Source organism: Ostrea edulis, chromosome 3, assembly GCF_947568905.1.
Source record: "Ostrea edulis chromosome 3, xbOstEdul1.1, whole genome shotgun sequence".
NCBI lineage: Eukaryota > Metazoa > Mollusca > Bivalvia > Ostreida > Ostreidae > Ostrea > Ostrea edulis.
The window spans coordinates 75,300,931-75,325,479 of record NC_079166.1 but is presented as its reverse complement, the minus strand read 5'-3'; the positions used below and the strand labels follow the sequence as shown (position 1 = coordinate 75,325,479).

At 33.8% G+C, this 24,549-nt stretch overlaps 2 protein-coding genes across 6 annotated transcripts in view; one reads left to right on the top strand and one right to left on the bottom strand.

The window, feature by feature from the left end:
• Nucleotides 1–1,881: 1,881 nt before the first annotated feature.
• On the bottom strand, nt 1,882–4,628 carry LOC125675117 (uncharacterized). 2 transcript variants are annotated; one of them, XM_048912615.2, is made up of 7 exons: nt 4,405–4,628; nt 4,100–4,175; nt 3,914–3,994; nt 3,758–3,820; nt 3,089–3,226; nt 2,724–2,822; nt 1,882–2,049 (listed from the first exon to the last, which is right to left on the bottom strand). In XM_048912615.2, the coding sequence occupies exons 2-7, from the start codon at nt 4,145–4,147 to the stop codon at nt 1,987–1,989; spliced, it is 492 nt and encodes a 163-aa protein (XP_048768572.2). In that variant the 5' UTR covers nt 4,148–4,175; nt 4,405–4,628; the 3' UTR covers nt 1,882–1,986. The 2 variants fall into 2 exon arrangements, with proteins under 2 accessions (XP_048768572.2, XP_048768574.2); XM_048912617.2 differs by having other exon boundaries at nt 1,888–2,049; nt 4,100–4,628.
• Nucleotides 4,629–5,552: 924 nt separating this feature from the next.
• LOC125674268 (CCR4-NOT transcription complex subunit 2-like) overlaps nt 5,553–24,549 on the top strand; it is a 28,454-nt gene continuing 9,457 nt past the window's right edge. The window contains exons 1-15 of one of the 4 annotated variants that reach the window (XM_048911397.2): nt 5,553–5,708; nt 8,788–8,948; nt 9,561–9,596; nt 14,314–14,407; nt 14,862–14,954; nt 15,215–15,275; nt 15,556–15,724; nt 16,390–16,467; nt 17,243–17,349; nt 18,447–18,551; nt 18,644–18,730; nt 18,994–19,034; nt 21,057–21,165; nt 22,466–22,625; nt 23,181–23,242. In XM_048911397.2, the coding sequence (XP_048767354.2) occupies nt 8,875–8,948; nt 9,561–9,596; nt 14,314–14,407; nt 14,862–14,954; nt 15,215–15,275; nt 15,556–15,724; nt 16,390–16,467; nt 17,243–17,349; nt 18,447–18,551; nt 18,644–18,730; nt 18,994–19,034; nt 21,057–21,165; nt 22,466–22,625; nt 23,181–23,242 (1,276 nt within the window). In that variant the 5' untranslated portion in view covers nt 5,553–5,708; nt 8,788–8,874. The remainder of the gene's footprint in view (nt 5,709–8,787; nt 8,949–9,560; nt 9,597–14,313; nt 14,408–14,861; nt 14,955–15,214; nt 15,276–15,555; nt 15,725–16,389; nt 16,468–17,242; nt 17,350–18,446; nt 18,552–18,643; nt 18,731–18,993; nt 19,035–21,056; nt 21,166–22,465; nt 22,626–23,180; nt 23,243–24,549) is intronic. The other 3 variants (XM_048911398.2, XM_048911395.2, XM_056161111.1) reach the window with 3 other exon arrangements.

Below are 24,549 nucleotides of genomic sequence, written 5' to 3'. Positions count from 1 at the left end.
TCTCTCTCTCTCTCTCTCTCTCTCTCTCATTTGTGAGTGTATTGTGAGATTGTGAGAATCGCCTAAAGTCGTTTGAATTATGACGTCATATTAGTTGTTTTAATCAGTGAAGAAAAGCCTCTATGTAATCAATGAATAATGTATTTGTATCATAGTGACTCGAGTACAAACACAGGTATTCATCTACACTTCACTTGTATACAATATATTTAATGAAACAGACCTACAAATCACTTTTTAATACCAACACCCCCCCCCCCCCCGCCCATTTAATTAGAATAATGCAACGTAGTGTACACGGTACAAATTATGAGAGTTCAGATTGCACGATGTATGAAGTACTTTAGAAAATTCTGTTCATTAGTGAAATGAAAAAGCAAAACATTATTTTCCTTAGGTTTTATTGTAATTATTGAAACATGAATATATATAATTATTGTTGATAGCGATTCAAAATTAAAAGTGCACTCTTATCTACACAACCCCCCCCCCCTTTCCCCCCAGAAAAATTCTAAATACCAATACAAAATAATGCTTTTAAAAAGCAAATGTTTAATTTCATTTTGATGCCCCCATAATCGGAGACTCGGGACGCATATACTTTTTAGTCCGTCCGTCTGTTTGTCAGCAAAAACTTTAACCATAACTTTTGAATGAATGTTGATAGGGCTTTCACATTTCACAATTGTGTATTCCTTGTGACAATACCTTTCTTTACGCGCAAATATGTTTGACTTTGTGATCTTCACCTTAAAATTTGACCTACTTTTAATTTTTTTAACCTTGGCCATAATTTTGAGTGGTTACTAAAAATATAAGGGTATGGACTGAATTGCTTCACGCAGGCGTACTTCTCATGAAGCGCTAATAGTGTAAATTTGTATTTTCAAAACTGAAATTTATTTTTTGAATGAATGTACATGTATGTCTTGCATATTTATGAATGTAGATTTCGTTATATGTAAATTTGTCTGTTTATGTCAAATCTATGCATTTTGAAAATATAAGATATTTTGAAAATAGGCAATAAACAGTTTTTGTGCAGCATACGTTTGTAAATAAAATTACAAATGTTCACAATGAATAGATATACCGCATACTATTCAAGTAAAAACATACTATAGATTGTTTGAAGTTCAGATCTTCTGCATGTGTAAGCATACAAATTCCGACATTTTTGGTGAACATGTGCTTTATGTATGACACATGCACTTTTTATAGTTATAAATATATTGTGTGTAAAAAAATAAACTAAAAGTACTCTTGATAGCTACTGGTAGTAATGTTCCAATTCTTTTAAATTTGGTATGAAGTGCTCATCTTTTGGACATGGGGACATTAATTGTAAATTTCAGGACTACTGAAGGCTTAAGAGCGGGGCTATAACTGCGAAAATTGACCAATTTTCAAAACTCCTCTTTACAACCGCACATCTGTAAGGAAAACTAAATGCTAGTTACGTAGAAGAGGAACTCCAGTCAATTTTTTTTAGCTGCTTGGTCTTCCTCTCCTACATAACTAGCATTAAGTTTTTCTTATAAATGTGAGGTTGTAGAGAAGATATTGAAAATTGGTCAATTGTGGCAGTTTTGGCCCCGCTCTTAGGCCTCAGAATGCAGGAGTCCTGAAATCTACAATTCATTCCCCCATGTCCAAGATGCTTCATACCAAATCAAAAGAATTGGAATATCAGTACTTGTAGCTATCAAGAACAAAGTTAAGAATGCTCAATCATTAATGGACAACGACGGACGCTGACCAATTGCAAGCATGGCTTAGTGCAATTATAAGGAAGTTCAAAAATACCCCCCACCCACCCACCCCCCCCCCCCGAACAAAAACAGCAAAACAAACAAAAAACAAGAAAACACGTTGATGACGTTAACATATTTAATCTAACTGAGAACATTATTTCGAGACGTTTTAGATATAACACAGAACATTTAGAAAAGATTTGTATTGTATCCATGTTAATTCACGAGTATTTCATTTCATTCCGAGAAACTTCAACAGTCTTCGTCGCAGTCCGTGCTTCTTTGGTTTAGGCACCTGTAATTTATACGATCTTTGTTGTAAATTCATGACATATAGAGCTGTCCTAAATCCCAACAGACCAATATCCTCCCACAGCACTGGCGTACACTCAACTCGAGAAATACTCAATGCATATTCAACTCCGACTCGGAGTGCTCTGCACATCTTACAATCCAGGCATGAACAATATGTTGTCTCTTCAGCAAAACTTTTACAGTAATCTTTTTTTTTTTTTTCTTTTTTTTTTTACTTCGTCCAGTACTCGAGTAATACTGGGCACACCTTTTTGTGACAGACACATGTACAATACACTCCCAATATCTGGAACGGTTTGTATTTATATCCTCTGCATTTACAAAGTCATGACCCATCAAGAATATGCCTACATTACAATGTTATATCTCAAAGCAAACTGTGATCTGTTAGGGCTAGACAATACAATATCGATATTCCGGTGTATTGCAAGACATTATATGGATGTACTTTGTGTTCTTTTTCCTGACAGAGTTTCATATAAATGTACCAAGGACCAATGTCCCGACTTTGTACAACTTAGATAATGCATTACAAATTATCCCTACAGTGCTACTCCCGAACTTTCATATATAGAATTTAACGTTTATGAATTCCTAGAAATGTTTACGTTAATTCAAGTTATAAAAATTAATGTCATTTGTAAGCATATTTACCAGTTCTACATGTGCATTGGTGACAGGAGAACTTTGTGACATTGACGGTTCTGTGTTGTCTTCCAGTTCTTCATGATCAGCAGTGTCCTTTTCTGTCTCCTTATAAAAAGCAGCTTATTATAATACATAAGATAAGATAAGTTTATTCCAATTTTGGGACCAGAGGGCATAACAGTCAGACAGTTTATAAAGAAGGAAATTCAAAAAAGAAAGAAAGTTTACAACATTAACTACAGGTTACATAGACTGCAAACTGCATGTGGATGCAACATGTTGGGGAAACAAGTAACAATACATATCCTTAACACCCTAAATGACAATCGTGGTGTCACTCGTATCACAAATGCAACGAATAATAAAAATACCTGCATCGGGATCTTAAAAGTGTCGATGTTAAACATGAATAGCTTCCATGGCAGAGGCTCTTCACTGTCATCTCCATTGTTATCTTCAGTGTCATCTTCAGTGTCATCCTCGGGTATGTTTTCCTGCACGTGGAAGTTCTGTAACAGAAATGAAACTTATTTCAGATTAAAACGCATGCTGTCTAGTGTCACTGTTCTACTTAGTATTGTGTATCAGGAAGGGAGAAAATACAACGGACCAGACCGAGATTCGAACTCCGCCCCCCCTGAATATTTAGTCAGGTGGTCTTCCATATTGGGCTATCTGGCCACCGGCGATCGAAGCCGGCTGACCTCTTCATTTGCATTACATTACTAATGTACATTTAACATTGCCAGCTATGTTATAATACTTATAATACATGTATATGATTACTAAAGTTATATCACTAACATTGCATGACTAATGTAAATTACTAGTATTACATTGCTGATAGAACATTATAGTGTTAAATTGCTATAATTTTACAGTACTAATTCTGTATCACTAACGTTGTTAACGTGTGGATCAAAGAAAAAGCAAAACGTCAGCCTTCAGGAATAAAAAGAAATGTTAAAGATTTTTTCTTTCTTTCTAAAATTGTAGATGAACATGCAGATTAGTTCAAATCTGATTAACTGGTGGTGTACCTTTGTCTCCTGTTTGTGAAGGGATTGAAAATAGGCGTCTGTCGCCCAAGGTGGCAGAAACATCTGGAAATAGAGATTTACATACAGAATCTGCAATTCAATTTCACTTCATAATAACACACTGCACAGTTTACCCACCGAGCGTCTAAAACTTACGTTGACGCCTGCGTACTTTTCTTTGATGATTTCAATTCTTTGGATCGTTTTACGGATCTTCTTCCGCCCAACAAACTCACTCTGTAATAATTCATCAATACATCAATTAGAAAATAATATCCATTTTAATATGATAATAAATATTAATAAGAAGAAAAACATTTATTCCAGAAGTATAGTTCTTACCATCTCCTGTTTGTTATCGGCAGCGATGTCAAAAATGGTTGAGTCCATTTCAATGTTAATTCAATCAGTTTCAGATCTAAAATGATGGAAAAAATGAATTTAGTTGCAGAACACCCCTCTCACAAACACATGTACACAGACAAACAATTGCAGTATCTTCCATATCAATAGAGTTAGCTGTTAAATTTGGCACTAAGTGAACAAAAGTAGGAAATCACAGACTTAACTTCAAATAATGCGGTCTGGATCCCCGAGCTTTAAATTCGTGTGATACACAATTTTTAAAAGGAGAAAAGTCTACTCACTGCGCTTTGCCAGATACACCTTGTTGTAGCAACAGAGGAAATGTGACGTTAGACTAGTATGACGTCATCCCATTGTTACGTATGGAGAGAATCGCGGTTTGCAAAACACGGACAGTCACGGGTCTGGAAAATCACGGATTACGGGAAAAAGTCAATCTGATTAAAATCAGCTCCTTAATCCGCTCCTTTATTTTAATTTTGTCGTATAGGGATTGGGGAAAGTATGTATATATATATATATATATATATATATATATATATATATATATATAAAGACAAAAAGAAAAAAAAAAAAAAAAAAAAAAAAAACCAACCAACCAAACAAAACAAAAAAGGGATCATTTTTACACGGAAATGTATAATCCTTGTTTTTTTTTGTTTTTTTTTATTATAAATTCTTCAAAATTCACGGATACCCAGTCAGTGAACTTAACAATCTGTCCGCGATCCTTGGAACCTGTTTTGTTCACTTTCTGTGATTGTGTTTTGTTAACCTCCAGAAAGTAATGCATGTTACAAGTCATATTAACCGATAATGTGTCTGAAACATAAAGGTGCAGTTTTCCCTTCTCTTTTAGGTTATTTTAGAACTGCAAGAATTTAAATTAGTATAGAGATGATAAAAAGAGAAAAAAATCTATATTCAAGATCATATAATGTAAGTCTAACATTATTTTTTTTCTTAATGTACAGCGGAGCTCAAGGGCGGATCCAGGAATTGCAGTTACAGGGGGGGGGGGGGGGGTATGAGGCAGGGGGTCTGGGGGCGCCTTTAGGCCCCCAGTGGGTCCAGAGCAAAGCTCCTGGATTTTACAGATTTTATAGGGCTTGAAATATGTCTCCTATTTAGTCATATATACTATTTTCTCTCATTTTTTATAAGATGAAATTAATGAAATGACGCAAATATTATGGGTTTTTGGAAAAAATTAAGTTATCCCATCAAAGTAATTCAAGAAATCAAAAGATTTTGTCATTTATTTCTCAGTGAGTGGAAGAAATTATTGCTTCTTATATCATTTAATACATTTTTCTGAACAAGATACAACGATTTACCTTAAATTTGAAGATTTTAGCCCCCCCCCCCCTTAAATCCGCCACTGGAGCAAATGCCCGTGAATTAATATCACAATCCGGATCATCAAATCGTACTCGGTTTTAACATTTACTTATTTTTTTCGTACCTTTAGGAAAAGAAGAGTTCTACTGCATGAATTGAGAGATTTATCAAGTGATTACTGTTAATGTCGGATATCATCGTTTATTTTCCGTGATGTAGTTCCAATTGCTATCTTATTTCAAAAGTAAGTTGATATATTCACATACACTTGAGTGTGGTTGAAACGTCGGTTATTTTCCTCGGAAGGTCAAGGACTTCAAGAATGATTACAGCTGAGTTGTGATTCTTGTGCAGATTTAGACACGCTTTCAGATATTTTCAATCATTTACAGCTTTGATAGACAAATTTTCCTTAAATATGCTATATCATTATCAATTTATTTTAGTTATAGGCTCTTGAATTCAATATTAAACTAGAATCTATTAACTAAATAAACCCTTTTCTTCCATAATCTAGATACTAGTACAGTAGATCTACTCTAGTATTTATGGTTTAAATAGTGTATAAACTGTTTTGGGGGGCAAGTATTTCACTAATCTAATAATCCGAGATTCCTCTGATTCTTTTCCCCTGCATTATCAGTGATTTTTCAACAGGGTCCTGTGGCTTTCGAATTGGGAAAAATTGTCAACATTTTGTTCAAATTGAGAAAACCTAGACATTGTAAACATGCTAAATTTATCAAACAAGAAATCAAACACGAATTGATGTCATTCTTCCTTTCATTTTACATATTTAACTTTCTTTTCTTGAAACTTTTAATTTTTTTTTACTATTCTTTCTAAGTAATGTAGAATTGATACGTTTTTGTCATGTCATACATAAACAATTCACATTGAACTTATATGATTTAACAAACATGCTTTTCACCAATTTTTATTATTGGGAAAAGTGCAAGTTAAATTGGGAAGAAAATGTTAACTTTTGGGAGGGGAAAGGGCTGATATTTGGACCTGGGGAGTCGGAGCAGAATCCATACTCAAAAGTGGGAATTCAATGACACCAACTGGTCTGCTTTGTCTACCTAACTTTCAAGACAAGGATTCGGTAATCATTTAATCATAACTGACAAAAATTGTAAATGTCCGACAAAAGTTCAGTATAGGGCTGAAACGATTCGGTTCAATTTTCGATTCTTAGGCCACAATTCGATTATTTTTTATTCAATTCAATAGTTGTCAAAAACTCTAATAAACAATAAAAAATACACAACTTTCATGTTTTTATTTCATTTTCCCCCTGAAAATCATCGTTTTCAACAACAGAATATGGTCTTTATTATATCACTTGCTATAAAATTGCCAAGAGCATTGATAATTTATTTCTGTGAAACAAATTCTACATACTGCCGCAGTTACGTTCTCTTTAAAACCAAAATGTTTCCATACAGGGGACCTTAGATTTGCCGGAGAGTTTTTAATCACGATTCCCGAGTTAGCGTCCGCCATTAAATTGTAAGGTAAAAAACCAAATCCGTGTTGAATTCTTTATTTCCGGAAAAAAATGTAAACATGAACCGAATCGAAATGTGAAGATGTTGAACCGAATGCCGTGAATCGCGGTTTGAGTGAACCGCGATTAATTGTTTCAGCCCTAGTTCAGTAGTAGCTGGGCTTCATGTCTGACATTAGAAAAGTAACATATCAATATTTTTTTTTCTCTCTAAAATCATGGTTTGTCAATGTAAGGGCAGTCTAGGAAAAGTCATTTGAAGTAGCCCGACTGGTCTCGTGCTAAAAAAGAAAGTAAATGTCAAACCCTTTTCATTTATTGTTTTTCTTTGTATATGGGGCCTCGTTATTATTATCCTATGTCAAAATGTTGAATGCTTTTGACACACTTTTCAGAAACTTTAGTGTTTTTACCTGTCAACACGTGTGGTTTCTTGGATGATGAGAAATATTTGTTCACAATCCAATGAAGTGTGTGCACATTTGTCTCACATTCTCTACACAGTGTCGTGTGCTACTCGCACTACACCTCTGTTAACAGCTTTTCACAGAAATCTAGTAAAAGTTTCTAAGATCCAACATTTATGTTTTTCTAAGATCCAACATTTTATGATTTATGTTTTAAACTAAATATTTAGTCATATTATGAAATGCTTTTGGTGCAGTTAAATTAATGCTCAACTGTTAATTGTTTAATATCCCTGTTTTCTGATCCTAAATTTGGAACGACTTCGTACTATATGTAGGGCATTCACGTGGTGGTGATTTAAATGTAAACATGGAATCAAAAGTAAGAAAGGCTGTAAAATATACAATAAAACTTGTAAAATAGGAGACAAACAGCTAAATGGTAAATATATATGGGCTATGAAAAGAGCCTGATGTATCACCTGTTGCCAGAACTTTTAAAGGGAGAGGAAATGAGAATGATTGTTTATTTCATGTGATTATATTTTCACGTGATTCCAAGTGTTGACAGAGGTGTAAGTGAAGCTTGCGTAACACGCCCTCTGGTGAGAGACTGATTCGCCCTCTGGTGAGAGACTGATTCGCCCTCTGATGAGAGACTGATTCGTTTCACTGTCTACATAAACAAACACCATGTTTACAAATGTGATTTCAGGTGTCCTGTTTTAAGTAAATATAAAATGTAACCTGGTTTGGATTTCTCAAAAAAAATTCGCACTTCAGTTTGAGTTTTCTTTTATTTGAAAAGTCAAAATTTGAGTAAAATCAGAATTAAGTCCAAGTGTTGACTTCAGATTGTTTCGAGAAATCCAGGCCTGCATGGGTAGAAATATTTTTGGTCCATTTATCTATGAAATATATATTTCTATCACTAGCTGATATCAGGAAATTGGTCCAGGGATCCTAAATCTTGTCTGTGCCCCTTAGGCAACAATTATTTCTTAAATTCACTTGAAGTACAAGCTGTGAGGTACATGTGTAACCAATTTTTTAAAGCATTTAAAAGATGTAGATGTGAAATCCAAACCCAGCTGTTGTTTCAATACATTCAGTTATCAGAGAGTGTTGCTTTTATCAATATATGCCTCTCTGTTGAGTATGTATAGATGGACCTGTTGGGGGTAGGGATGATAAATGAATTTATATGATAGCAAAAAAGAATGGGAGTGTCTTAAATACTGGGAAAAGGTTATTCCATTTTTAGAGTGTATATGGATAGGTTAAACAATGTTAAAGCAGTTTAGCACTCAATAAGGGTACAAGACATGTATGTTTTCTGATATCCTCGTATATTAATATACATCAATGATCAATCGTTTCAAAAGTTTGTGATTTATTTTCAGTTGTTCTGCATTGTTACTGGGTTTTGATTAGATTTGTGGACCGACCATAGCCAACATCAACGAGAATTATTACACTAACGAGCCTTCATGATACCAGAGGACCACAACATGGCTTTTCGTAATCCCCTGGAAAATAACAGCATGTCCTCTGGCATAGGACAGTAAGTACTTCTTTTTCCAGAATAATCATATTAATGAAATATATATGTATATAAATTTTTTATCAATTGAATCATTTTAATTATTAAATTATAACTGAATATCATAGTCATACTTCTAATTTGTCAGTTTTCTCCTTCTCAAATGTTCATGATGAATAAATTTTAAAATTTGTTTTTCCCAAAACAATATTCCGTCTTTACCTGAAAGGGTTAAATAACCTTATAAGATAATTTTTTGTGTCGTAAATTCTCAAGAAATGATTTCTATATTGAAAATTTCCAGATTATGCATTAAAAAAAAAACTCCCAAGAAGTACCCTGTATATTTTACGTAGCTAAGTATTCGGCAAGCATCATGAAAATGATATACTTCTTACCTACTCTACACTTCTATTTATTCAATTCTTTGAATACAGAGAGGATCACATTTTGTGTTTCTGGAAAACAAGACTTTATTTTTCATCAGGTGTGAACTATTTTTGAGGCTTAAACTGACTGACATGAACACATCTTACTAATATTTGTATGAAATATCAAAGGCTTTTAAAGAATGGTGTCTCAAATTCTCCAACAAATCCAGACTCTGCAGTAATGATATTCTGGTTTATTTAGAAGGTTTATGACCGACCAATTATCTTGGAACACACAGTGAGTACATTCAGCCCGTTCAGTTTGATTCTGTCACAGTTACACAGGTGGCCCAGCTTCTTACAATGTCCCATTAACCTTTTCACATGTTAGTTACTGGAACGTAATATGCTGTAAGGAAAATTGCTACAAACAAATAGTTGGATAGATGGGTTGATGTATCGTTTTATTGGCTTATTTTGGTTGTAATTAGTATATTAACTATTAAATTCCTGAAATATTAGGAACTTGTATAATTGTTATGATGTTCAGAAATTGTGATATATTGCCCCTCCCTATGTGTGTGAAACTCTCTAAACGTTTTCCAATGGTATTGGACATAATTGAGAAATTTTGGTCAAGAATGAAATCCCAAGTGGTGAAATGTATTCATTTTCCTTATGCAGGGTAACATAACTTTGAAATTCATTTTCATCGTTTTTGGAAAATAAGGTTTGTTTGTAGCAAGTATCAAGTCTTAATGCATTAAGTGTAAGTTTTTGAATAAACTGTTTCTTACTGAAATATACATGAGGCCTGTAAAACCTAAAAATGACCAACTCTAAAGTTCATGAAATGATGTTAAAATTAACAATGTTTTTTAAGGATATTTTTAATTCAATTTAATGATGTTGTGAAGAAGTTTAAACCTGTAATTTGTGTTTTTTAACTAAAACAAGTTAGGAGATGATGCTGTGTACCTGTACATGTTATCAAATCATTACCAAACTGACTAAAACAGCTTTGCAGTACATAAAAATCACCTATGCCATATTAGAAATTTTTAATTTCAAATGTAACATCTTGAATGTAATCTTTTGTTGTAATTTTTATGTTAGAATTTCTTTCTTTTTATTTAATTAAAAAAAGAATGGTAGAAGCATTTTTGTACTTAAGTAAATAATTGCGGAGACATTTTATAAAAAAAATTCATAAAATTCGATTGAAGGTCGCTATTTTTCACTCTCGGATTTATTTCGCTTCATTTTTAAACACATTTCAACAATAAATTAAATCACGGTTCAGAATTTTAAAGTTTTTGTCCAAGTTGACAGCTTATGCCCCTTTTAGCATACTTGACTACATTGAAAGTTCCTAAACTTTTTTATTATGTCTGACTATTCTCTGACTTTACAGGAAAACTTTACCATGCAAGTTTAGGTGAAGTACTTTTTGAAACTATTGAAACAGTGGGGAGTAATGATTAATTAATTGGTCTATTTTATCAAATGTAGGCTTGCTTAACAACAGATGTTTAACATGTTCAATGTTCATATTAACATCAAATGACCACCAAATATATAGATGATGGAACTGTGCTCACAAGAATATGGAAAAAATAAATTTTACTACTTGCGGTCAACGAAAACTGTCTTAAGATTGGCAGCAATTTGTTTATAAACTGGACCCTTTATGCGAATCACCTACTACAAATAGCACACATTCTGTGCATGTGTAAAGCTTTGTTTCAGTTAAGAAATATATTTCATTTTTGAAAATGGATGACGACACGAACAGCGAGCTTCATGCCAACATAGGCGCTTCATGAAAAGTACGCCGGCGTGAAGCACTGCAGTTCATAGTGTCGTGCCGGCGTGAAGCACTGCAGTTCATAGTGTCGTGTATTTCAAACACATTGTGTGAAGCTTCTGTCAGAAATCCCAATCGTAAAAATAAATGCACTATTTTTATTGGCATTCATACGCGCATTGTTTAAAACTGCAATGTATTTATGAGGAAATGGTTATCAATACAATCTGCAGAGATAGCAAAGGCTAAATCATTTGATATATAAATATAGGTTAGATATTGCAAGAGTCATTCATGCAAATGTGAAGTATATTTTACTCTACATCTTTAAAAGCACAGCAGTTGCATATGCATGCGGTCATCAAAAAGTTTATAAACACTATTAGAATCTGTGACAATTTCAAACTTGGATTTAGGCAAGAGAATCGAGCTTTTATCCAGTGAAGCATGACCTCATCATGTTCATTTTCATTGCATGCAGAATGGCATTTGTGTCATCTTTCATTGAATGGTTTTTGCAAGGGAATGAAATCCTGCTCATCAGACCTTAACTTGTCATGAATTGCGCTGTCTGCATTCTTTTATTCATACCTTGTCAATCCCTTAAATTCAGTCCTTTTTTTTTTTTTGGTCTGTTGGTTAATGTCTGATCCAGTTGATTTGTTGTTGTTCATGTTACATTTGTATCATGTTTACCCAAATGTGTATAGTATACATGTATTTATGTTATGTGCATTTGTATCTATTGTTTTATTTCATTTGCACCATGTTTGATTGCAGCAAAACCAGACTTGGATGTAAAAGCAAGATTCGACTATCTTTTGTGATATATAATCATACATGTATCTTACACCAACTTCTTGTAACCTAGCATTACGTAGTGTCCAATTCAAAAGTTTCATTATGAAAGGGGATATATAATATTGGGCCAGTTTGTGCATGATTGTATGAGTATGTTTAAGTGTCACACTGAGCTTGCAGACACTCTACAGGCCACAGTTTTTGCTCCATTGATTTCCTGCTTCATTTATCAAGAAAGGAAGACCTATATTGATTTTTGGGTTCAAAAGGTCAAGGTCACTACAGGACTGCATTGAAAACACTTGTTGATACTTAACAGATGACGGTTTTGCTAAATTGATTTGATATAGCATTGTTATCAAGTGTTATGAAGTTATGAAGCACCCTATTGATTTTAGGGTCAAAAGGTCAAGGTCACCACAAATTTTATAGAAAAAAACTTATTTACTGATTGCCTACATTCCAAAACATAGTTGTAGCTTGGGTTCGAATATTACCGAGGCAAGGGGGTCTGGGGGGCTGTGTCCCCCAGAAGCTATTGACATTTTAACAACGTAAAAGGTGGTTTTTTTACCGAGGCAGCTGCCTCGGTTGCCTCAATGGAAGCTACGCCACTGCATAAGGAGGACCCCCTTTTTTGTTTGTTTTCTATCAGAATGTACATGACTCATTTTATTACTGGGGTCTTTTCATTTTAATCTAACTTAAAAAGCAACCAAATGTCCATATTAGTACTATGTCACTGATGCACAACAAAAACAATTTCATCTATTTAAGTTTTGCAGATTTGTTTCAAAGAATAAGATTCAAAGTTCGCATTTGATTTCATCGTATCAAACATCTATCGTGTTTATAGGCATAAGATATCATGTGCATGTATAAAGTAGTATAAATTTCAGATGATTTACAGTTTTGATTAAGGTAGTACTCTACATCGTCATAATGGCTGACTTCCTTTAAAAACATGGGTGAAAAAATCGATATCAGCAATATTTTACTTTTCCTTTTCCATTTAGATACCTAGTCGAGTAGCTCAGTAGGTTAGAATACCGACTACTGAACTGTAGGTCGCAGGTTCGGGTACAGCAGGGGTTTTAAATTCTTTTCAGATTACCTTCTAATAAAACTGTATTTTTTGACAAAATAAAGTAAATTTGAAAATTTTCAACTTCAAAATATTTTTGTACATATCTTCCACTTTTCATCTACATCAAATTTCTCTGGTGTAGCACACCTCCTTAAAGATCATCTAAGATGATGTTTTTGAAAAAGAAAACAAATGAAAATAGGGAGACTTGATTTTAATGCAGTGATATGGTACATGAATTATACTGTTATTTTGTAGTCTAAAGACTTTCATCACCATTGAAATTCAAAAGTACCTGTTACCAGCTGGTTATAGTTCTAGTTTTACTATTAAGATTTAGATTTTCCCTACAATATTTTAGTGACAGTATTTATCACGGGCTAGTCACCACCAAGAGCCAATGTAGTTATAGTGAATCTGACATGTCTGAAATCATTGATAAAAACCTTTGTATTGCTAATTTACCCATACATGTATGTGTTAAAACTATTTACAAGAATTAGCGAAGTTAAATATATTAATTGTACTTTAAATTTATACAACTCCAAAGAAAACTACGATTATGCACATGTCTGGCAGTTTTATGCTGGTACCGAACACATGCATCATGGGGATATTGTTTTTGGTCGTTCTGTTTGCATTTAACTTGAAGCTGGACATATTCTCAACTATAGCCCATTATTTTTGTGTGGTGTAAGTTGACTTGTTACAGGCATGCATACCTAGCAAAGATTACACGAATTGAAAAAAACAAACCATATTTTTTGTATGCATCTTGAGTACTAATGTACAGAAATCCAGATCTCATTAGTCCAAACGTCTTTTCCCCGCTCTTCTATTACTGGGATCACTAGCAGTCAGGAGAGGGTGACTGGGTAACTGTAAGGATACCCACCATAGTCAATTATTGTGCTACCAGTTGAAACAGGAATTCATTCCCACATATAAGTATACGAAATAACCTGCTTTGGATTCAAAAGGAAGAAAATTCGGATATACATGAAGATGGTATATGCAGAGAAATACCACCCTTAATATTATGCTCCCGAGATCTAAGGGGGGGGGGGGGGTCATATTGTTCATTCTGACCAAAACTTTAACCTCATAATTTTTATATTGTGAAGGTTAGGACTCAAGTATTTCATATGTGCATTCCCTTTGACAAAACCTCTCTTTTGACTTTGTTACCCTGACCTTGGAGTTTGACCTACTTTTAAGAAAAGTTAACCCAGGCAATATCTGCTGAGTATAAAGAAAACATTAGTCTAGAAAGCAATAATTAGTACTGGATATGTAATGACTTATCTCTGTATATTTCAGATACGGCTTGGGCCGAAAGGGGACGGGGGAATTATCCCCTGGGTCGAGAAAGATTCTGGGTCAGCAGATGCCCCCTGGGCCGCCAAAACAAAATGTAAAATATCACAACTTTATTCTATCACAAAACAAAATGTAAAATATCACAACTTTATTCTATCACAAAACAAAATGTAAAATATCACAACTTTATTCTATCACAAAACAAAATGTAAAGTATCACAACTTTATTCTATCACAAAACAAAACGTAAAGTATCACAACTTTATTCTATCACAAAACAAAACGTAAAATATCACAACTTTATTCTATCACAAAACAAAATGTAAAATATCACAACTTTATTCTATCACAAAACAAAATGTAAAATATCACAACTTTATTCTATCACAAAACAAAATGTAAAATATCACAACTTTATTCTATCACAAAACAAAATGTAAAATATCACAACTTTATTCTATCATAAAAGAGATTAGACGTCTTTAAAATTTTCTGAATATTCCAGGTAATGGCACAAAATGAAGGCCTTTTTCCATGAATTCTTGTAGATTCTTTCTCTGAACTTAGAAGATGACAGTGAACTAGATCTTGGACAGGGTGCCATGTCAAATTCTGCCAAAGTGTTTCGACCAGATAGAGACGTAAGTTTATAAGTGTCTAGAGTTTTTCTAAGATTCCTGTTTTGCATTTGGAATTTGAAATGAAGGGGATCATATTCAGTGCATTATGATACATACCCAGTGTATTCTCCACAGCAGTAAGTTGATGTATTGATATCTCTTGGAGAGCATTTACATTATGATTTAAAATATTGAAAACTTCAGAGAACCTTTTTTGTTAGATTTAAAACATCTACAATTAGATTTTTTTCTGATGCTGAATGAACACTTTTTCTACATAGATGATGTCACAGTCTCCCTCACAACTCTCGACATTTGGAGTATCCAACTTTTACTCACAAGGTCAAATTACAATTAATATACTTAGGAATCATTTTCTTCGTCTTCAAGCTAATCTTTGATCATGTTGATATTGCTTAAAAATGTGGGAAATTGTATTGCTTAAGTTATGAAGAAAATTACAATGTAAGGGAAGTAACTTCTCATGTTGATATGCATAATCATGCAAAGAATTAAATGAATGAAGAATTATGAATGAATTCAAAATATATCAATTGGAAGCAAAGAGCATTAGGTCATATTCTGCTTTATGACAATGTTAGTCTTTATGTTGCCGTGATAGGCGGAAGTTCGGGACTTGGAACAAATGCGAGTTTGGCAGGAAACTTTGCAGCCCTGCCTCAGAGAGGGGCTGTGTCTGGGCCCCAGTTCAGGGGAAATAACTCCACACCCACAAGTATGAACCTTCCCTATAACCTACAGCAACCCCAACAACAGCCCTCACCTAGCAGGTAATGCCAGTCAATCAGAATAATGTAATGCCAGTCAATCAGAATAATGTAATGCCAGTCAATCAGAATAATGTAATCCAGTCAATCAGAATAAGGTAACATCAGTCGATTACAATAATGTAATATCAGTTAATTACATTAATGTAATGTCAGTCTATTGCAATAGATAAGGTATTGTCAGTCAATTACAATAATGTTGTAACATCACAGTCAATTACAATAAGGTAATGTCAGTCAATTACAATAATGTCATAATATCAGTTAATTACAATAATGTTGTAATATCAGTTAATCTAAATAGTAAGGTAAGGTCCAAATAATCTAGTAAGGCAATTAGGTCAATTAATTACTATAGCAGGGTAAGGTCAGTTAATTTCAATAGTACGATAATGTCAGTTAATTTCAATAGTTCGATAATGTCAGTTAATATTATCAGTTAATTTCAATAGTACGATAATGTCAGTTAATATTATCAGTTAATTTCAATAGTACGATAATGTCAGTTAATTTCAATAGTAAGATAATGTCAGTTAATTTCAATAGTAAGATAATGTCAGTCGATTGCAATAATAATGTAATGCTGTTATATTTACACTGTATGTTATTACATTAATGATTCATATATTTCTGATGTTGTATTTCTATGTCATTGTTTTTATTTTTAGGAACATGATATCTGCTATTGGAGGTCAGAGAATCTCCCAGAACCAGACAAGTCAGTCCATGACCAAATTACAAAACAGGTAAAAGTTCAGGTGTAGATTTAGTCTAAAATTGTTCATTCTATATATATATGAAAAGATTGTGTTAAAGAAATGATCTCCATGAAACATGTTTTAATTATGTTTTATCTGAGAACCTTCAGTGAATAAGTCTAGTATAGTGACACAATGTCTTTGAGAGTCTCTAGTGAATACATCTAGTACAGGGCTCGAAATTAACATATGCCCGTCAGTCTGTGACTGGTTAAAAGTCTGGCGGACTGACTGACATTTGTTTTAGTCAGTCCGGTGGGACTGGTTAATTTTCTAAAGCATATACTTATGAAATCTTATACACACATTTGGCATGCTTTGATCTGTAGATATCAGACGAATCTGATTCGTAAATATAAATCCCACATTTAAGTGTTACAATATTGTCTGAGACATATTGAGCTAAATTTCATTTTGATAACATTAACGAAATTAAATATGTTTAATTATTTCTGGAAAACTCTGTTGGACTGGTAAATTTTTCTGCGGACTGGTTGAAATTATACCCCATCAGTCTGGCTGGACTGGTGACATAAAAAGTTAGCTTCAAGCCCTGTAGTATAGTGACACGGTGTCTCTAAGAGTCTCTAGTGAATATGTCTAGTATAGTAAAAGATGTCTTTGAGAGACTCTAGTGAATGTCTAGTGACATGATGTCTCTGAGAGTCTCTAGTGAATATGTCTGGTATAGTAATATGATGTCTATCAGAGTCTCTAGTGATTAAGTCTAGTATGGTGACATGATGTGTTTTGTTGATTTTAGTGGTCCAATGTCCAGTATTAACAACAACTTTGTGTTTGGGCAAAGTAATCGCCAGAGCAAGTACTCCACGGTATACAACACTCCAGAACAGAAGTTCATGAATATGCGTAAGTATTAAGTAGAAGTTCATGAATATGCATAAGTATTAAGTAACAAGTTCATTTGACGCAGTGTTCGAAATTAACCATAGATTGATAGACTGAGTCTAGGTCAGATGACACTAGTCTATGCCAATTGTATTGTGATTGAGATGGACCAAATTTTCTATACCGTTTTTCTAGGTTTAAAGCAATAGAATTATCCCAAACGTCGACGTCTGATCAACATAAAGTTATCCCAAATACCCTGGTCAGTCGTCGTCTGATAAATGTTATGAGGAAAGGAGGATGTTGTTATGGAAATAGAAAGAAAATATGCTTTCTAAGTACATTATAAGTAGATAACAATGTTTTAAATTAATTTTGTGTTATTTTTTTTCAATGTTGTGGTCTATGCCAATACAATAAAGTCTATGTCATCTTGTTTTGGCATAGACCCGTGGTCTTTACCAAGTTTTAAACCAATTTCGAACACTGTAGACGTGATAAGATGTTCATGTGTCACCAGCTATTCCCCAAGGCACATGGCATGAAAACTCCCACCAAATTGTATATTGTACCACCTTAATGTTGGACTTACAAGTGCAACAGACACAATGTTTTGATATTTGGCATTTATGGATGGAAGATAATTCATTATCAAGTTTTCATATACCATCCACATTTTTTTTTTATTTTGCATGATCAGAAAGAGATATTTGCCCTTTAAATGCAGATTTAAAGGTCACAGACTTAGTTTTAGCGGTGACACATACATGTAAGCATTGATAAAAAAGGAGATACATATTGAAATTCTTTTCATTCAAATGTAATTCTATCTATTAAGAAAATCTCGTTTTATACGACACAGAATATTTACATTCGACATTATTTTTCTGTATTAGCTACCTGTTCTACTTCTTCAGTTACAGGATATTTTGAAAGATTATAGCCCAGGCAACATATTTTACATATCCTACTTGCTATATAATCATAATGAATTAAACATAGTATAGCATTTGTTCTGGAATGTATATGATCATGATGATGCTAGATGTACATGTCAATCTCTTCTTTCTGTTTTTATTTTCTGTTTGTAAATGTTACTTTCACTTTCTGTTTGACAGTATTCGGAACAGATGCCGATCAGCCCGGTTTGGACCTATCTGAATTCCCTACCCTAGGAAATAGAAACCTTCCATCCACACCAATCTCCTCTGTCAGAAATTATGGTCAGTGTAGGGTTTGATTTTACTTTATATGGCAAACGTCTACATACGTGCTCACCTGAACAATTGCATATTGGCATATTTGAATTTTACAGTGGGCATGGTGAGTAAACCAGTCACGGAGACAGCGCCTGAGTTTCAGATCCAGCAGGAAGACTTCCCGGCTCTTCCTGGAGCACAGAGTAAGACAGACATTGTCCTGTATGATTCATCAACTTCCTTATTTTTTCAGTTTCGTATCAAAAAATTAAAATACAAGTAAAATATAAATGTAAAACTGTAAAATGCAACTTTCTCTTCCTTCAAGACACATTAACATATATGATACGGACAAATAAAACGCATCGTGAACTTCCTTCAAATGACTAGAGGTAACATACTTTTGTGTTACATACTATAGCTGTCGGGACAGATTCAGATGTACATGTACGTTGTTTATTTGTAGATCCACCAACAAGCGTAGCTAATGATGCAGCCAGGAAAACGGTGAGTTCTTTTCTCGTCAGACCTCGGTTATGTGAAGGTTATTGATATGCTCATTCCAACATGTTTTACTTCACAAAGTCCTCAAAATCCCAGGGAGTCTATAGAACAACAACATCAGCGTAATTTCACAATGCCAAAATGCAAATTACATTTGTTGTCACATTGCATATCAAATCAGTTACATGCGAGAGAATAGCTAATTAAAAGTTTGATTCAGATTGTCTGCACATGCATTCCATATTATACATGTAACACACTAGATAAAAAAAAATCAATATCTACATATGCAACTGTTTTCTCTGTGATAACCCTTTGAAGCTCCAAGTGTGTTAATTTCCCCATATTCACTAATATATACTACATATAAATTCTTACCGACATACAAATGAGCAATCTTATATGTCACCAGTGAGCGGGTACTTAAAAATTAACATGGAATGCTCCATGTACATGTATAATTATGTATTTCAATTTGTATTAAGTAGCATTTTTGATAGGTATATTTTATGTACATTGAAACCTGTCTAATTCGACATGCACTGGGAGACATTTTTTGTCAGAATACACATTGTGCTGAATAAACAGTGTAAAAAAACAATGAAAATATGAAATTGAGAATGAAAATAAGGGTGAGAATGCCCAGTGAAACAAATTGCACAAGTGTCGGATTAGGCAGTTTTCAATGAACACTTTTTTTTCGAATACTTTGCAATGTGAAACAGACCCAATGAAATGTTTTCTCACTTCCCAGCTTGTCTTATCACCATTTGTAATATTAGCAATTCTGTTACTTTCTTGGGCCCTTAAACCTCTGCATAGAATTTGTATCGATTTTGAAGATGAATGCATAAGGCGCGAGATCAGAAGTTCAATGTCTGACAAAAACTAAATTTCACAGAGTTTTTACCAAGACCATCCCCCCACACCCACCCACCTACCCCCCATTCCTCTTAAAACTAAATATGATGACTGTTGAAACTAATTGATTAACAAGTAAAAACATACGATTATAGATAACACTCTGTATACCTTTTTTTACGGTTTATTCACAAATGAAAGTGTACAATAAAACTATTAGATGTTCACTAAAGTAACCCCATATTCGCAGTTTTATCTGACACAAGTTTAAAAAGTGCATTTATTTCCATTTATTAGAGTTAAAACTAACAAATTATCAAATAAAATGTATAGGTCATCACACTTTTTAAGATGCGAGACATACATAAACAGAATCATATATCAAAATTTCATAAAAACTGGTTATGACGATACCATAGCATTCATAACAATTTCATGAAACCGTTTCATCACAAAAATATACAAAATGTCAGTAAAAAATAAAGGAAACCTATCGTATAATAGACTTGATAAAGAAATCAATGGAAACAGAGTAATTGCCCTTGGATTTAATATTTTGAAACATATCATTGATTATTCATATATAACATAGACCTTTAAATTAGTTTATTTTTAAAAAGCTTTTTTTACAATAATTACAACAAAATTGATGTTCATAATGTGCATAAATCTATTAAATAATTGATTTTACAAAAGCTGATAACATCACAGGAGGGTGGAATTACTTTAAAATGTAATATTATGTGGTTTTTAAACAGTTGCTTGTTTTTTTTGTTTGTTTTTTTTTTCATTTTCCACGTGAGTGTAATCGATGTTGTATGACAGAAACTTTCCTGAATTTCATCCCCCTTCCCCCTAACTATTCGAATTAAGATTTTTATCCGACATCGCTCTTTTGATCTCACCCCTAAAGACACCTAAGTCAAAATGCCAGACATTGATAGTGTACTTTGCATTCATTCACTTAACTAAAGCAGATGTGGAGGTTTGTGAAACTGTTTGAACACAGTTTAATAGACTGATAAGGATATCCATTGTCAATTGATATCCATTTACTTGAGCTATCATTGATATATTGAAGTGATACTTTGGATAGGAACCTGATTGAATTGTATTTATTTGGTTTAATGTAAGATCAGTATTTTTTATTTTACTCTTCTGCAGCCAACAAGTGTTTCATCATCGTCATCAAACGAACAAATTCTGAAAGACGGAAAATTTCCCGGGGATAAGACGAACCTGGCAAAGCGGGGCATACAGACCCATGCAGATGGTTAGTCCAGCTTCATGCATGGTGGATTTCAAACAATGACAAAAAAAATTATCTGTGTTTTCTCTCAGAATTCACTTGAAGTAGCAGTCCATTTAAAAATCATGCAGCATAGAGAATGGGTTACTTATCCAAAAAGCCTACAAAAGAATATTTTTAATGTTTTACAATACTAGGAGTGTAAGTTACAGTGTATATGCTTATAAAATAATTGACAGAAAAATTGTATCACTTTTTAGGTCACTCGAGTCTTACAGGTGACCTATTGCTATTGGTCTGTGCCTATCCTCATGTGTTAACAATTGAACATTTTTAACATCTTGATTCTTTTCAAATTTGGTATGAAGCATATTTTGGATAATGGGGACATAAATTGTAAATTTCAGGACTCCTGTACCCCTGGGCCTTAGGTGCGGGACAAAAATTGACCAGTTTTCAAAAATCTTCTCTATGACTGCATGTCTGTAGGGCAGGATGCCTTCTACCCAAATTGTATATTTCGTGATCCCTGGGGTATAGGATCTGACTCCAGAGTGGGGCCAAACTCAGCATGTAGTGTTTGTGTAAAATATAAAGTTAGCATTCTCTTGAATGCTGTTGATACTAAATTGAAATAAATTTGATATTTAGAAGAAGCAGGTACGTAGTTCTATACCAAAAATGAAAATTTCCTGATCACAGGGGTATGGTTATGTTGCCAGGGTGGACCGAAATGGTCACATTGATTGCATGTCTTTATCATTTGAAACATATCTTTAATTTTGTTGATACTATATAAAAACTACACACATATTTAGGAATATCAGAAAGGGATGTACCAAAATTGTGAATTTCGCAACCCCGGGGGTATGGATACCAAATCAAGGGTGAGGTCAATGTGATAAAAAACCATTGTAGACTTTGTAGCCCTTGGGGCTAGTGATACCTTTAACTGTGAGCCTTTTGTTTTATGTGTATTTTTAATAGAAATACATAGTTATCTGCCTTTAAGAAAACAGGTAAATTTTGTACAATTCTTTATGTTTTTCACATGGACTGCTACTGAGTTGGAGATAAAGAATATTGTATAATACCCAAATTTTTGATAAGGAATTCATTATAGGGAAATGTCTGTACAGGGTTTTCATGCAAGGAAATGTGCGTTATTCTTGATATCTATTTCATTATGATTTTATTCCGCACATGGAATTTTTAAAGGAATTGTTCTGAATCAATGTTTTTCAAAGACAATGTGTCAAAAGTTTACATTGTAAGAAATATGCAACATTGAAATTTTTTCTGAAATTCATTCATTCATCCACAGGCATGGTGTCGAATATTCCCTCGGGGATGGTGACTGACCAGTTCGGGATCGCAGGTCTGTTAACGTTCATAAGGGCAGCCAATGAAAATGACCACAATCTGATAGCATTAGCACCAGGGATAGATCTCACCACACTAGGCCTAAATCTCAATTCTCCAGAGTAAGTGAACAGAACGACTGAACTGCTTGTACTTGAACATTTCTAATAGTGATGTGTTTTAGCTTTTCATGAGAATATTTTCCGTCGGTTAATAAATCACAATATTGGTACGTGAACACACTATTATTCATCTGTCAGGTTGTTTTCTTAAGTTTTGCCTATAGAATTGTTATTAGTGATTTAGTTTACATTCAGGAGGTAAATGTGTAAAACGGGAGTACTAATTAACTTCATGAAATATAGCATATATATTATGTGTGACATGTATAACAAGGTTGTCGCATTTTTTTTTTTTAGTTTAAATATCCAACAATATTGTACGGGAGCATGATATTGTGATGATCAATCATTTTAACAGTCATCAAAATGTTTTCTTTTCAGTGATTTGATGAACATTTGATTATTTTAAAAGCTAAAACCACATGACCTTGTTCGCATGTTGATGAAATTGATCATACTGTCATAAAAAAAAAAAATCAATAATTAATTCAATTTTTTAAAAAAAATGCAATTATCGCATATAGTGATCTTAATGGTAATGTGGTAATTTTTCAGCAATTTGTACAGTACGTTTCAATCTCCGTGGGTTGACTCGCCTTGTCGACCTCAAGACATAGGTAGATTTTATTTCCTGTGTGTTCTACCCAGAGCAGACATTGAGACTTAACAACTGTCTGCTCTGTGGAGGCAGCACTATTTTTTAACCTTGTATCCTGCAGCTTTATTATTCATGGTTGGTTGGTCTCTTTCTGTATTATTCATCACTGTGTGCAGACTTACTTTGATACCGTTTGTGCTCTGTCAATCACTTACACTGTATATTCCTGAGACTTTATTTCTGCAATTTTTCCTTGTGAATTATCTGCAAGACAGTTTTTGTAACGTACATCAATATATTGTTCTCTTTTGATCTTTTTAAGTTCACAATTTTTAAAAGTAATCTCTCAGTCCAGTATTTTACCCTTACATAAATGAGCAGATTTACTCTCAAGCTCTGGGAGGAGACTTTAGATTTTGTTACTTGTAATTCTTTAGAATCCCGAAGAGCTACTGGTCATGGTAGCACAGTGGTAGAGCGTTCGCTTCGTAATTGGGAGGTCATGAGTTCGAGTCCCGCTTGTGCCATGACTGTGACAAACTTAAGAAGTTAACATAGGTAGCGATTGCTTCTTCGCCAAACACTTGGCATTCAGACGTAAGAATCTCGCGATCTTTCAGATATGACCTTAAAAACAAAGGTCACAGAATGTGGCAGATGTTGGCACATTAAAGAACACATAGGTCTAAATTTGTGGTACTTCATGTACAAATGGGGATGTCTGGATATGAGTGAACATTTTTCTATGAGATGTAATTCTAACAAGCAACCTCAGAGAGCTGATGGTTTACTCATGGAGTCTGTAGCTTGTGACCTAATTAGCACTGTGTTGACCTTATTTGTGAGAAACCCATTGGATGAAAATAGATAAGTACAATATTTGTTAAATGATACTTCTACAAAAAGTAAAACTATTTAAAAACATTTTGTTGACTTTAATATCCGATTTTCAGTCAAAAATTTCTTCTTTTTTTAGCTCTTCTGAGCTGAAGGCTTAAAGAGCAAATCATATGGCCATATGTCTGGCGTGCGGTGTGCGTCAACTTTTTGGAAAAGGGGCTATATCTCAAGAACCCCTTGGCCAATTTTTGTCAAATTTGTCACAGGGTATCCTTGGCCCAAGGGCTTTTATTTATACTAAAACTAGGGTTGTGACCCTTTAATAAGGGGAGATAATTAGGAAAATGCAAACAAAAGTAGTGGTTGCTAAAAAATCTTCTCAAGAACCACTGGTCAAATTATCACCAAGGATGAGGATAGGTTGTAGATAAAAAAAAATGTTCAAGGCATCATTCTGGGGCAAAGGGTGTGGTCTCAAGGTCACTT

Coding starts and splice junctions, on each gene's coding strand:
- LOC125675117 (XM_048912615.2), bottom strand. CDS start 4,147: ATGGACTCAACCATTTTTGACATCGCTGCCGATAACAAACAGGAGATG. Junction 3,995..4,099: donor CCGATAACAAACAGGAGATG/GTAAGAACTATA, acceptor GAATTATTACAG/AGTGAGTTTGTTGGGCGGAA. Junction 3,227..3,757: donor TTCACAAACAGGAGACAAAG/GTACACCACCAG, acceptor TTTCTGTTACAG/AACTTCCACGTGCAGGAAAA.